The 14,450-nt window shown below is 39.1% G+C and overlaps 1 protein-coding gene and 2 non-coding genes across 3 annotated transcripts in view; all 3 read right to left on the bottom strand.

The window, feature by feature from the left end:
• The window catches only part of WDR43 (WD repeat domain 43), a 39,093-nt gene that overhangs the window by 2,956 nt on the left and 21,687 nt on the right, over positions 1–14,450 (bottom strand). The window contains exons 8-16 of the mRNA NM_001205598.1: positions 12,440–12,611; positions 10,789–10,875; positions 9,752–9,883; positions 8,319–8,450; positions 5,835–5,921; positions 5,217–5,248; positions 2,864–2,927; positions 700–813; positions 119–188 (exon numbers count right to left, since the gene is read on the bottom strand). Coding sequence (NP_001192527.1) covers positions 119–188; positions 700–813; positions 2,864–2,927; positions 5,217–5,248; positions 5,835–5,921; positions 8,319–8,450; positions 9,752–9,883; positions 10,789–10,875; positions 12,440–12,611 — 890 coding nt within the window. The remainder of the gene's footprint in view (positions 1–118; positions 189–699; positions 814–2,863; positions 2,928–5,216; positions 5,249–5,834; positions 5,922–8,318; positions 8,451–9,751; positions 9,884–10,788; positions 10,876–12,439; positions 12,612–14,450) is intronic.
• Positions 9,480–9,555, bottom strand: LOC112448920 (small nucleolar RNA SNORD53/SNORD92). Its single transcript, XR_003037379.1, has one exon. It is a non-coding gene; the product is annotated as a small nucleolar RNA SNORD53/SNORD92 (small nucleolar RNA).
• Positions 10,226–10,303, bottom strand: LOC112448919 (small nucleolar RNA SNORD53/SNORD92). Its single transcript, XR_003037378.1, has one exon. It is a non-coding gene; the product is annotated as a small nucleolar RNA SNORD53/SNORD92 (small nucleolar RNA).

Genomic DNA, 14,450 nt, shown 5'->3' on the forward strand with positions numbered 1-14,450 from the left:
TCGCCAAGGGCTTGTCCGTTTTATCAGGGAAGGTGTGCCAAAGCACGATCTTACTCACAAGTCACAGAGTTGAGCCAATGTGAAAATGAATTGTTAAGCATATACCCTAAGTCTTTACCTTCTTCATACACCAACTTTGCCTTCTGAGCAGGACAAGTCGTTTCCTTTGTTTTCTCTGACGCTGTAACCTGAAAGACAATCAAGTGCTATTGTGAAGTGGAATGTAAATTTATCTCAAGTATCACACAACCTCCCCAACAGTAAACTCACCCTCACCCTCATCCATGAAATGGATGACCTTAACATGATGCAGTTCAAATATCAGGCAAAAGGCAAGTGCATCAAATCCAAGAAAGAATTACTCTGTGTAATTACTCTGAAAATGCTTCTCAGGTTAAGATTTCCTTCTGTGACCAAAAGCTGCAGCAATACCCTGCAACTCTTGCTCACAGCACCACAACCACTCTAACTATATTAAGTTCAAACATTGATGGTGATGAGCTAAAGTTGACTCAAGTACAACAAAGCTTACTTACTATCAAATACATAGCACTGCCTAGTTAAAAATTAGGTCTTCATCTACCAGTTTTTGTTTTAACTGAAATGGGGCACTTTCAACAGCCAGGCAAACAATCCTTATTCCTCTCTCCATTACTCTCACATTCAAATGTTTGGCACAAAACAATCTGATCTACTCACTTGTGTGATTAGAAGGATAAGCTTTCCGTGAAGGTGGGAGAGCTTCTGAAAAGTTTTTACTCTGCTTTCCATTAACTGGTACAGGGTCCCCAGCTGGGGTACCAAGTCAGGCAACTACAGAAAGACGACAATAAAAAAGATACTTTGACACTATCATAACAAAACATAGATAACAAATATATAAATCATGCTCACATATGCCTGCAGATTCAGCCCCAAGCAAATGCTTGCACTTCTAGCGGCAGTGGCAGCCTGTCACATAGCCTAGCAAAATCTCAAACTTTCAGATGCCTTTACTGTACTAACGGCAAAAACAAATAATACATTTTTAAAAAAGAATGATACAAGGTCAGGAGAAACTGCAAGGCAAGACAAATTGCAGGCTGGGGCCTCTTTGTGCTGATCATATTATTTTTGAGAACATCAATATAAAGGAGACACTAAATAAAAAGTACCCTCAACCACATATTTCTTAAAAAGGACTTCACTCTGAAACTTCCTCTCTGATGATATCACAGGATCAACCTCTACCATTAGGTCCCAGTAGCTAGAGGAAGCTTTTCAGAGCTTCCAGAGACCCACTGGACAGAGTGACAGACTACAAAGCTGACCTTAGAGTATTTCAAACATACTTCCTGTTAAACATACTTCCTCTGACTTATGCTTCAGAAATTAAAGCAGGAAATTATTTTATTCGTCCCTCCAGAGCTGTAGAAATAGGGACCCTACTCTTTGCCCTTTAACTAGCCTTTACTTGCCCTCCTATCTGACACTAAAGTAAATAAGAGTATTTCATTCAAATGTTAAATTTTTAAACAGTGAAAATGAGTGTGTGTACATTACTAAAGCCCCCATGCCTAGCAATCTTTGACTTAAGAGAAAGTGCTTAAAGATACCTGATAAGGAAGAAATTAAGGCAAGGTGGAAGAAAAGCACTGTTCTCTGAGGAAAGAGGACTGTTTTGGGCTGCAGAGCCTACCCCATACTGTACTTCCACAGTCTATTCTGCCCTGACCTACGTTACACAACTACCATTCCGTAGTTATAACTGAAGGGTTGAATCCAGAAGGGATTCACTTCAAGTCCTCCTAAGGCTCTTTTCACCTCTAAGCAATTCAACAAGGTCACAAAGTAAATGCTGTACTATGCTTGTGGTGATCTCTCCATTCCCATCACCATGCCACTCAACCACCACCCCCCAATCTCCCAAGGCTTCTGTAAGCTAAGAACACCAATATGCATTCTGTTTCCTGTCTCTTCCCCCATTTTTACTCACTGACAGAGATCACCACAGACATACAGAGAATGAACTGCCAAACTCAAAACAGGTTATCCAGTAGCCTTTCCTATCTCAAACTCCTGAAGGAAAAGGAGCCTGAGAACAAGGGACAGTGATCAGGCAAGAATTGAGTGAAACTGTGTTAAGAAAGGAAGAGCTATAGTTTAAACAGCAATTAAGAATTTTCAACTCTCCATTAAAATCTTTCAAGAAAACCTACTGAAAGATGCTAGATAATCAAATAAAAGGAGGAAAATGCCAACTGCATGATTTTATTTCTAGTTTATTCATTTCTGAATTAATGATGTGGTAATAACACAACTTCTATTATGAGATATAGAACTATTTTTTTTTTCTGGTGCTGCTTTAAGATTTTACACTCCCTCCCTTACATCTGTACAGGTAATAAGGAGCTGACAGTAGCCCCAGCGAAACGTCAGGTATTAAATATTTATATAATTTTTATCACAAACTACCCATTTAGCCTCCTGAGGCAATGTACAACAGAAATGTTAACACGGGGGATATAAACTTTTAAAAGTTACTAAGCTTTTTAGCAGGAGGTGGAGAGATACATACAATGTAAAGATAATTTTGCTAAACAGGTTGTGTATATAAAAAAACATCTGAAGGCTCCTATGTAACTTTTCTCCTTTCTGCATTTTTCAAGCTTCTCTACAGAATATATATTACTTCTAAAACCTGGGTCAACAAAAGACCGGTTTACAAAAGTTAACAACAATGACAGTATGATACTGCACCTGGGAAAAAACAAAACCTTTAAAAGAAGCGGCTGACAGTCAAAGGGCAGATGGTTTTTGTTAAGCCATCACTTCATAATCCTTAGCAAATCCAAACTATTCAACTCCAAACGAACAGACTTACTGTGGATAAGTAGGATGCATGGACCGTTAACACACATTTTAGCCACTGAACCATTAAAATAGCACTGAAAAACAACAAACAAACAACAAATCAACTAACATTCACAAATCCAAAAGTAAATACAACAGAGTTATAAAGATCTAGAAAATGACTCTGCTAAGTCGCTTCAGTCATGTCCGACTCTGTGCGACCCCAGAGATGACAGCCCACCAGGCTCCCCCGTCCCTGGGATTCTCCAGGCAAGAACACTGGAGTGGGTTGCCATTTCCTTCTCCAATGCATGAAAGTGAAAAGTGAAAGTGAAGTCGCTCAGTCGTGTCCGTTTCTTAGCGACCCCATGGACTGCAGCCTACTAGGCTCCTCCGTCCATGGGATTTTCCAGGCAAGAGTACTGGAGTGGGGTGCCATTGTCAACCACTATTGAATATGACAGTCCTTTCATCCTTTCACTGGGTCTATTTGAGGTCTGTGTAATATAGGAATCTCTTGGGGAAGGGAGAGGGGAGTAAGATGGACTAGGTAACAGGACAAAAACCCCTTCCTCTAAAAATAATTCAATTCCAGATATAAAACTAATGTTTTACTTCATAATTAGCTGATACCAAGGCACTAAACTGGGCTCAGTTGACACTGCATTTTATGCTCATGTATCTGAGCCCATCTATTCATCATAAGGTACAAACAGCAAAAGATTTCCAAACCAGCATGAAGACAAACATGGGCCACAAATGTAAGTCAGGCCCTAATTAATGAACTCTTCAACTTTCCTCTGTGAGCTCCAAAGTCTAATGGAGTCTATCAGGAAAAACAACTTAGAAAAGAAAAAATATATTATAGACACTGATGATGCCATCAGATCAGATCAGTCGCTCAGTTGTGTCCGACTCTTTGCGACCCCATGAATCGCAGCACGCCAGGCCTCCCTGTCCATCACCACCTCCTGGAGTTCACGCAGACTCACGTCCATCGAGTCAGTGATGCCATCCAGCCATCTCATCCTCTGTCGTCCCCTTCTCCTCCTGCCCCCAATCCCTCCCAGCATCGGAGTCTTTTCCAATGAGTCAACTCTTCGCATGAGCTGGCCAAAGTACTGGAGTTTCAGCTTTAGCATCATTCCTTCCAAAGAAATCCCAGGGCTGATCTCCTTCAGAATGGACTGGTTGGATCTCCTTGCAGTCCAAGGGACTCTCAAGAGTCTTCTCCAACACCGCAGTTCAAAAGCATCAATTCTTCAGTGCTCAGCCTTCTTGACAGTCCAAGTCTCACATCCATACATGAGCACAGGAAAAACCATAGCCTTGACTAGACGGACCTTTGTTGGCAAAGTAATGTCTCTGTTTTTGAATATGCTATCTAGGTTGGTCCTAACTTTCCTTCCAAGGAGTAAGCATCTTTTAATTTCATGGCTGCACTCACCATCTGTAGTGATTTTGGAGCCCAGAAAAATAAAGTCTGACACTGTTTCCACTGTTTCCCCACCTATTTCCCATGAAGTGATGGGACCAGATGCCATGATCTTCGTTTTCTGAATGTTGAGCTTTAAGCCAACTTTTTCACTCTTCACTTTCACTTATCATCAAGAGGCTTTTTAGTTCCTCTTCACTTTCTGCCATAAGGATGGTGTCATCTGCATATCTGAGGTTATTGATATTTCTCCCGGCAATCTTGATTCCATAGTACAAGCTTAATATCTTTGAGAAATCAACATCCCCTGCGTGTGTGCTAAGCTGTTTCAGTTGTGTCTGACTCTTTGCGACCCTATGGACTGTAGCCCGCCAGGCTCCTCTGTCCATGAGATTCTCCAGGCAAGAATACTGGAGTGGGTTGCCATGCCCTCCTCCAGGGGATCTTCCTGACCCAGGGATTGAACCTGTATCTCCTACATCTACCTGCACTGGCAGGCGGGTTCTTTACCACTGGCACCACCTGAGGAGGCCCATCAACATCCTATCTAAATGTTTAATCATCAAATTAACAAAAGATGACTCGTAAGATTTAGTTATATAAAATTGTTTCCTTATAGTGTCTTTTAGCAACTACCAGAGACTGAACAAGTTCTACAAATGGCCAGTTTTACACATCATGATTAGGCCTAAATCATTAAAAATTAATCCACTAAATGGCCTGCGTTGTTTTCTAAAAGAAAGGAAAAAAACTCCAATACAATCTTGGAAATAAGAATCATTTAATTTAAAGTAAGTGCAGAGATCAATATTTCACACTTAAAAGAGTTTTATTAGAATTTCGGGCTACCTACTATGTAGTAACATGCTGTAAGACATTGCTGTTATTAAACAATCACATTTAAAATATTTATAATATCAAAGCAATTTAGGTTGCCCAAACGTCTTACCTATTAGGATGTCCTTGTAATCTCTTTGTAAGCTGAGGAAAAGAAAAACAGTATTAGTCACAGTACTTCAGAGCCAGCCAATCTCCCATCAATTCACACGAAAACACATCCAGAGAACCAAAGGAAAAGAACAGCCATATTAGGAAATCATTATTCTTGTTTCCTAACTCCTAAATGTTTTGACCAATTTAACATCATCTAGGAATACACTCCTAAAATAACAGTAATTATCTGATAAAAATCTAGGCTAGGATTTATGAATGAAATGTCCAAAACAGACACAAAGACAGAAAATAGATTAGCGGTTGCCAGACACTGGGGAGTAAGGACAAATGGGACGTGACTAATGGGTACAGGCTTTCTTTTTGGTGCGGCAGTTGTACAGTCTATAATATACTATACAACACTGTACACTTTAAAGGTATGTAAATTATATCTCAATTTTTAAAATATATAGAAAAAAATCTAGGTTAGGAAACTTTTGGCTGAGGAGATCTAGTGGTCATCTATCACCCACTCTTAAGCACCCTGCTCGCTTACATACTGCAAATCCATGTCTGGATTTTCATCTTCGAGTCACAGCATTAGGACCTTAGAATGAAAAGTGTACTCAGTTACCTCTTGCAACAACGGAATAACAGCATGCAGGGGCATCCTTAATACAGTTCTCTTTATTAAGTTTAAATTCCTAGTTTGAAGTACTTTCTGTGAGGGGGGAAAAAAAATATAAATAAGCATACTCAGAAACTAAGGACACTACAGGAAATACTGTCAGTAAAAATGATCTTAAAAACCACACAATGAAGAACCAACTGAATTTTAGCAAATAAAGGTTGGGATTAAATGAAGAATGCACTATTTCTTATGGCTATCAGACAAGTATAGTCGGCAAGTTATCAGGACATTTACTCCTTGGACTCTTTACCTTCTAGCTTTCCCTTCAACCCACCTCCCTCAGGCAACTACTACTGAACTATATATTTGGTTTGCATTTTCTAGAATTTTTATATAACTGAGAGCAAGCTATATGTACTTTTTTGCCTGGCTTCTTTCTCATAGCGTAAGTTTGAGATTCATCCATGTTGTTGATGAAGCAATACCCATTCCTTACACTGCTAGATAATAGTTTGTTTATCCCTTCACATGTGGAGAGTTCTTTCCAGCTTGGGGCTGGTATTCCTGTACAAGTCTTTGTATGAACACTGGTTCTTGTGGTAAATACCTAAGGACAGAATGGCACATTCTTGTGGTAGATGTGTCCTTAAGAAACTGCCAAACTGTTTTCCAAAGCAGGTGTACTATTTTACCTCCCACCAGCAAGACATGAGAGTTTCAGTTACTCTGCATACTCCCCAACGGACGGTACTGCTATTTAACTTTTAATAAATCGTAACGGACAGGTAGCTGTCATCTCATTGTGGCTTTAATTTGCATTTATGATGATTAATGATGTTTAATACCTTTATATGCACTCACTGGCCATTGGAGTATCTGTGAAATATCTGTTCACACCTTTACCAATTGGTTTTTATTTGAGTCTCACAAATAAGTTAAAAGAGTTCTATAAATTCTGGATGTAAGTTTTTTGTCTGATACATAAGTCGCTTTTTTTTGCCAACCTATGGCTTGCCTTTTCATTATCTTAACAGTGCCATTTCAAGAAAGCAGCTTTAATTTTTTATTAAATCCAAGGGACCAATATTTCCCTAAGTGTGGATTTTGTTGGAATATAGTTTTAAAGAAAGAGAAAAAATAAAAGTTTACAAGATAATCAGCCAGAGGTAAGTATTAACTGGATATTTGATAATTTTAAGGAATCATCATTTCCTTTTTTTAGGTGATAACAGATTGTGGTTATGTTTTTAAAAGGAATTGCTATTGTCAGAGTTGAACAGGGGTATATTTGTGGTTGAAATAAATAATAGGTCTGAAATTTGATTCACTATAATCTGGGGGAGGGGCATGGCAAACAGATAAAACAAGAACAGGTTGGTTAGTGTTGATAATTTTTGAAACTGAGTGATGGGTTCACTGTGGCCCATTGTACTATTACGAGATGTTTCTTTAAAAAAAAAAAAAAGATAACTGATTCACTTGTACTACTAAGGAATTTTTCAAAGCACAATTAAGTAAGCTATGATGGCAAATAAGTTATATTTTTTTAAAACACTGTTTTCTGTAGCTTATTTTTCACCAAATCCTCACCGAGGTTTCTTCACCATGTTAGACTAAAATTGATCTCCCAAGATACATACGCTCACAAACTGTTTTGAAAGTGATTTTAGGTTTTCACATATGTCTGGTTTCCCCCCTCATTTTACAAAATCACCTTAAACATAGGACATTCCCATTTAGATCAAAATATAAAGCAGAGAAACACTATTCATGGGTTGCCTATTCAAGTCACATCTATACTAAGTGGCACCAAGAGTCACTAATAACAAATGCGCTGAGCAAATGGAAACCTGCTTTAATCTAATCAGGTAGTGCTTAAGCCCATTTTTTTTTTACACTTAAATTTTCTCTACAGACCACTTTCAAATTCTGGAATTTAAGAGGACCGAATTAAGCAACATACAAGCAGTCACCAACTTACAAACACAAAAATAGCAAATGCCTCCCTTTTATATACCCCCAACCCTCTTGAATTTTTCCCTCAAACCTCCTATCCATTGCCAAGGTTCCACCTCACCGCCCCCTCTCACGGCCAGGGGGAAATAAGTTTCTGGAATCCAGAGTAAAAACTCAGGAACGCATTTTCCTACAGAAAAAAATATAAATTGTGATCTAGAATGCTGAGTATTATAATTCAGCTACACAACGTTTATAAAGGCTTTTGTGAACTAAAGCCTAAGAACCCAGTAACAAGTCACAACAATATTTCTATGAGAAAATGCATTCCAGGTTCAAAATAACTCAATTCAATCCCTTTGTAGGTTGGTGACTGTCTGTATAGTGCCACCAAGAGACAGACATTTGACTAAACTCACAAAACAGTAAATTCAAGACAGTACATGACTATTCACTCTGTAAATGTGCTGTCAATTGCCTTCTAAGAAAAATTAACCATCTTATTCCTTTAAAAACTGCTATAATACTTACATTTAGAATTTCAAAATCATTACTTTCTAAGCCCTGTGTGAGGAGAACTGGAAAACTATTTGTCTGTGGAAGGTTGTCCTTTTCTTTTTTTGAAGCTATATCCAGGGCTCCCAGGCGTTCTTCAATGCTAACCTACAGAACATAAATGACCAGTTAATGTTGCACCAGACAAGACCTAAACCAGTTTGGTCAAATTACTCTGTGTTTATGTCTCAGGAGACAAAAAGCTCTAACTGATTTACACCTCAACACTGAAAAACACAAACATGCTCTTTCTCATTCCAATAGAATCTCATCACCATAAAGCCAATGCGGCACACGAGTGTAACAACTACAGTCCACGTTCACAGATTTTAGGGGGGGGGAGAAAAAACCTGAAAAATCACAATTTGAGAATTTAATTCATAAAAATCCCTCTGTAAGATTCAAAAAAGAGAAGGGTCTGAAATCTGATTACTAGAGCCTAAGAAAAAACCTATAATTTCCCCCTTCTATAGTTTTCTATAAAAGCTTCCCCGTAGTATAACCTTCTCTTGCCATCAACCTCAAATCTCTTGCTAACAAATATTATCGAAAGAGCACAGATTCTCCCCCAAATTTATAAGATGTCTTCCTATTTTCCTTTTTATTTGCTACAGAAACTGACTTGTACTTAACCAATCCCTCTGAAAGCAAATCTAACAACTATGTTCTGCCAGCCCCTTGGTAAATGAATCAAAATACAAATGATCTATTATTACCAAAACAAACAAATATGCTTTGGTAAAGCCTCCTGTCTGGGATATGTTTTACGAAAAACAATTTTTAAAAGGTAGGATGAAATTAAAGGGTTGTATCCAGGCCAAGCTAGAGAGAGTTGGCCATTATTTTTACATACAGATACCACGTTATTGAGTAATAATTTTTATGAATAAAGCTAGACATTTAAAATCAGGTAAAGAAACATAACATTCTTTCTCTAACAATACAACAGTTAAAATTTTAGATTATTTAGATCAGAGTGACAAGTGAATGGAAGACAAAAAAGAGGACTTTTCATTGACAAGAAGAGTAAACCATAAGAGGGTTTTAAAAGTTGCAAAAGAATGAAACTTATAAGTGCTTTAAAAGATTATAACGATGATCACTTTTAAAGACTAACTGGCCCTAAACCAGCCAGGAATGCTCAGACAGCCAAGAGAAAAGGCATCATTGGAACTCAGCAACATGCGAAACCCAATGAAAATCATCACAGCAAGTCCTGGTTTAAACCACAATTACCTTATACAGCTAAAAATTAACACATGGCCAGAAGAGCACCCTCTTTAGTTAACAGAGTTTTGTCCTCTCCATTTTCTGAAGTCTTCAGCTTTGGCTCCTTCCAATACATTCATTAGATTCTCCCAAGTCATCTTAAATTTCAAACTAAAACATGGTCAGAAGGATTGTATTACCTCCTTTTCCCCCAATTTCCTCTTGCTCTCTACTTCCTTGGTCTGTGGAGGAGGCGGCTTGACAGCTGCGTGATGACCAGGTATCCCGGGCACCAGAACTTTTGCTTCAGAATTCATCACTGGTGTCCTCACCTGTTACACAGGAATAGGAAGCATGTGACAAAGGAAATTATGTCTTTAGTCCTTGTAACATTTATCCCCAGTGAGAAAACTAACAGATTTTAAAAGGTTTTTCTACTGAAAAGTTTAATACAACTAACTCAATAGGATATGAAATAAAGGTACATTTTAACTGAATATGGGCATTTAAGTACAATCTGAACATTCATGGTTTTAAAGCTTTCAACACCAGGTAAGAGAAAGAATCAAGAAAAACAAAAATCTACCTATTACCTAATGACACATTGACTTAAAAATGTTAATAGTGAAGCTGTCCCTTTTACTACTACCTTCAATAATTGATCTTTGCCAGAAATGCTCAGACAGCCAAGAGAAAGGTGTCATCTCTGAAACTCAGCCAGAAGCGAAACCGTATGGATGTCATCATAGCATATCTTGGTCATTAGACTGCCAAACACAAGTCTACATGTAGATGCCACATTATATTCAAAATAGAGCATCACAATAACGCTCTTATATATGGTATTTAATTCCAGCCCCATCACGGATTCAAGTTTTATTTCACCCTGAAATACAACAATCCTCTCAACAAAGTTATGGTGCTTTTTAAGTACAGAAACTGATAAAAATAATTTATCAACAAATCTGATATTTATTCAGTGATACTGCATGGGGGGATAGAGGAGGAAGAATTAAATCCAAGGTTTTCAACTTCTAGTCACCTATCCACTGATTCATTCAACAAATTAAGAACACGGAAATGAATAAAGTTTTATAATTTTGATATCTAAAACCTAATCCCACAAAGTTAAGACAAGATCACAAATAAAGATAATATTTAAAGTCTAAACATAGTATTACATAACGATTCAATTCAAATATCTTTTTTCTTAACTTCTAATATACAATGCACTCACCTTTGTTATAGCTGTTTCTACTTTTGGGGCCCAGCAGTTTGAAATATCTCTTATTAAACACATATGAGGTTCTTTGGGATTCAAAGCCTGGGGACGGGATTTTCAAGGGGGACAGAAGGTGGAAGAGGGGGGAAAAAAAACTGTTAAACAGAGTAATTGGGAGTAAGAATAAAGTGAAAAAGAAATGCCTACTTGTGCATATTTATAAAAATACAAAAAGGTATAGAAGGTTTCCAGAAAAAACTCCTGGTCACTCAGACTGATCATCATTCAGACTGGGGGCATTTGAGGAAAACGGATAAACTCTGAAGACAGCAAACATAATGTCTACTTTCCTTAGTTATGAACTGCTCTAAGTTTTCACATGTGCACCTTCAAAAGATTGAGATTTTAAATGTAACAAGTTTTAAAGAAAATATTATCAGCTCATTGCCCTTGTAAAGAGTAATCTGCTAAAAAAGACTTGTCCTACTCTAAAATTTCCTACTGCTATCCTTCCACAGGCTAGTCAAAGACAAGCAGTGGCTCAAAGGTGAATTTCTATGTCCTGATACAGTAATAAACAGTTAAGTTTATGCAGCAAAACCCCTATGTATCTACAAGGCTTTAAAGTTATAGGTAATTTCCTATATCCACATAATCAATATCTGAAAGACACAAAGCAAACAGGTAACAGGCTGCATCTGGAGAGTGGGATTATTAAAGGAGTCACATATGGTAAGAGACTTATGTTCACAGCTTAACACTTCTCTCCCCTTTTTTATATCATATCCATGTATTATGTTTTTTAAAAGTAAGTAAATAGTTTTAAATCGAATCAACAACAGATTGCCTGAGCAAGAAATATTCTCTCACCCACGTTGCCCACGCTCTGCAACAAGAGAAGCCACCGCCTTCTCACAGCCTCATCTACTGGATATGCTCATAATTACATACCAGAAGTCCTCAAGAAACTTTTGTAATCAAAAATTTTAAATCATTGCCCCACCTATCACATTTCTACTTGGAATATTCAATGTGTGGTATTACCATGAAATCTTATTTATCTTTTGGGTAACTGGGCAACATTCACCCATACCTGTGGCTACTGAGCACTTGAAATGTGACTAGCCCAAAGTGGTATGTGCTTACAAGTGAATAATACATGCCAGACTTCAAAGACATAATACCAAGTAAAGGAAGGAGAGTAAAACATCTCAAATAATGTTTTATATTAACTCGGGATTAAAATATTATTTTGGATATACTGAGTTAAGTAAAATTACATCGGTGACCCTTGAACAATGCAGAGCCTAGGCGCACCAACCTTCCATGCAATCGAAAATTCATCACTTATAACTTATAATGTATCCATAGTTCTGGCAACTGTGGATTCAACCACCTTGGATGGTGTAGTAGTACAGTACTTACTATTGAAAAAAGCCATGTAAAAGTGGACCCACACAGTTCAAATCTGTGTTGTTTAAGGATCAACTGTAGAACCAAAGCTCTCACAAGTTAAAATAAACCACCCACTGAAAGGTCCCTCAGTTAAAGGGAAATATATGACATCTTCTTAAGTATTCCAATAAGCACAGTGTACCCTTTCACAATCATCATCTACAGAGATGTATTGATGTTACACTACTTTACTTCAGGAGCATGTACGTACCACTCGCTCAATGGTGGGCTGAAACCAATTGCCATATACGAGCAACAATGACATTTTGTCTGAGCAGAAACCAGCTGCTAAAATAGGGATAGGTTTTGGTGTTGATTTCTTGCCTTTCCCAGGTGTTGCTATCTGAATTGTACAGTTTGAAGTCAAAGGCTTTTTGCAGTACCTAGAAATGGAAAAACAAATAGATAAGAAAATGTGAAAAGAGGACTTCCCTGGTGACGCAGTGGGTGAGAACCTGCCTGCCAATACAGGGGACATGGATCCAATCCCTGATCTGGGAAGATCCCACATGCCAAGGAGCAACTAAGCCCATGAACCACAACTACTGAGCCTGTGCTCTAGAGCCTGGGAGCCAAAACTATTGAAGCCGGGACACTACAGAGCCCATGCTCTGCAACGAGCAGCCACCACAATGAGAAGCCCACACACCACCACAAGACTAGCCCCCACGATGAGAAGCCCACACACCACGAGAAGAGTAGCCCCCATTTACCACAACTAGAGAAAGCCGGCACAAAGCCATGAGGACCCAGTGCAGCCCAAAAATAAATTAATTAAATATAAAAAAAGAAAATGTGAGATAGCATTTCACACTAATTCTTTGAAGCTGGTGTCAAGTAAAGAAATGGGATCCTCCACTGGCCTCCATGTCAGCACCAGGAGTGAGAGGGTCCCCAGAGCGCCAGTGTTTCTGTCATCTGTCCCCACCCTGCCAACATTCAAGACCTCACCACCAAAATCTGCCATTAGGTACACCTGCTCTATCCCCACAAAAGGCCCCAAGCTTCCAAGTGCTCTCTCACCACCATGAGCTTTCAGACCGAAATGGCTCTGTCCACACCCCTACTCCCCTCAGGCCCATCTCTAAACGCTTCCAATCTCCGAACACTCATCATGACCTCTGCAACACACTTCCAGGGGCAAAATAGTCAGTAAAATATAAATGAAATTAAATCCTCAACTTCAGAGCTCCCCTCACCTTGTGCCAGGAGCCTTCGCCATGACTTAAGTGTGCACCTTGTTCTTCACTAACATTCACTACAAGCAGTCTCTTCTTCCACCATCTCTAAAACCACTGAAATTGTCGTCACCAGCTAATGCTAATCCTGTGGCCTCTGGATCACTCAGCCCTTCTTTAAGATGTGAGTGGCTCACTGTCATTCTGTCCAACAATTCTGCTGAAGAATTCCCTTCCTGGTGACTTCCACACATGGCGTGCAGACGGATGATCCTTCTGACACCGCCCCCCCACCTCAGTCCTAAGCCTTTTGCCTCCAACAACCTTATCCGTCCCTGTATCTCAGCCACACACACTCACACCACAGACATCTTATCACCGGTAAGTACACATCCTCCATAAATAATTCCAATTCTAAGCACCCCACTAGCTTTCCAACTCTCTCTTCCTAGTTTCCCAACTCCACAACCATCTCCAGCCAGGATTTTTGGCTTCTGCTTTGGCCGTTACCCTTCTATGGCCTATTCTCTTTGCAATGTCTTAAAATTTAGGTCAAACGCCATCAATTATCAGTTTAAAACCCTTTAATGGTAGGCTACTGCCCAAGAAGAAATGCCCAGTCCTTACTGTGGCCCTCTTCTGGGCCCTCAGTTATACGTTCCACGTACACATATGACTATGGGAACAAAGGCCTCGAGGGCTACACACCAAAAGGTTAACAGCTACCTCTAAGGAGTGGAACTCAATGGAGCTCCAGAGACTTGGGTTTTATAACCGTCTATGTGTCCTGAATGTTTTAAAATAAATTATACTGCTTTCATACTTCCTATTGTAAAAGAAAGGGCGGTGGTGGTAGTGGTGTAGTCACTAAGCCGTGTCTGACTTGCAACACCGTGGAGTGTAGCCTGCCAGACTTCTCTGTCCATGGGACTCTCTAGGCACGAGTACTAGAGTAGGCTGCCATTTCCTTCGCCAGGGGATCTTCTTGACCCAGGAATTGAACCCGGGTCTCCTGCATTGCAGGCAGATTCCTTACTGACTGAG

Source organism: Bos taurus, chromosome 11, assembly GCF_002263795.3.
Source record: "Bos taurus isolate L1 Dominette 01449 registration number 42190680 breed Hereford chromosome 11, ARS-UCD2.0, whole genome shotgun sequence".
NCBI classification, from domain to species: domain Eukaryota; kingdom Metazoa; phylum Chordata; class Mammalia; order Artiodactyla; family Bovidae; genus Bos; species Bos taurus.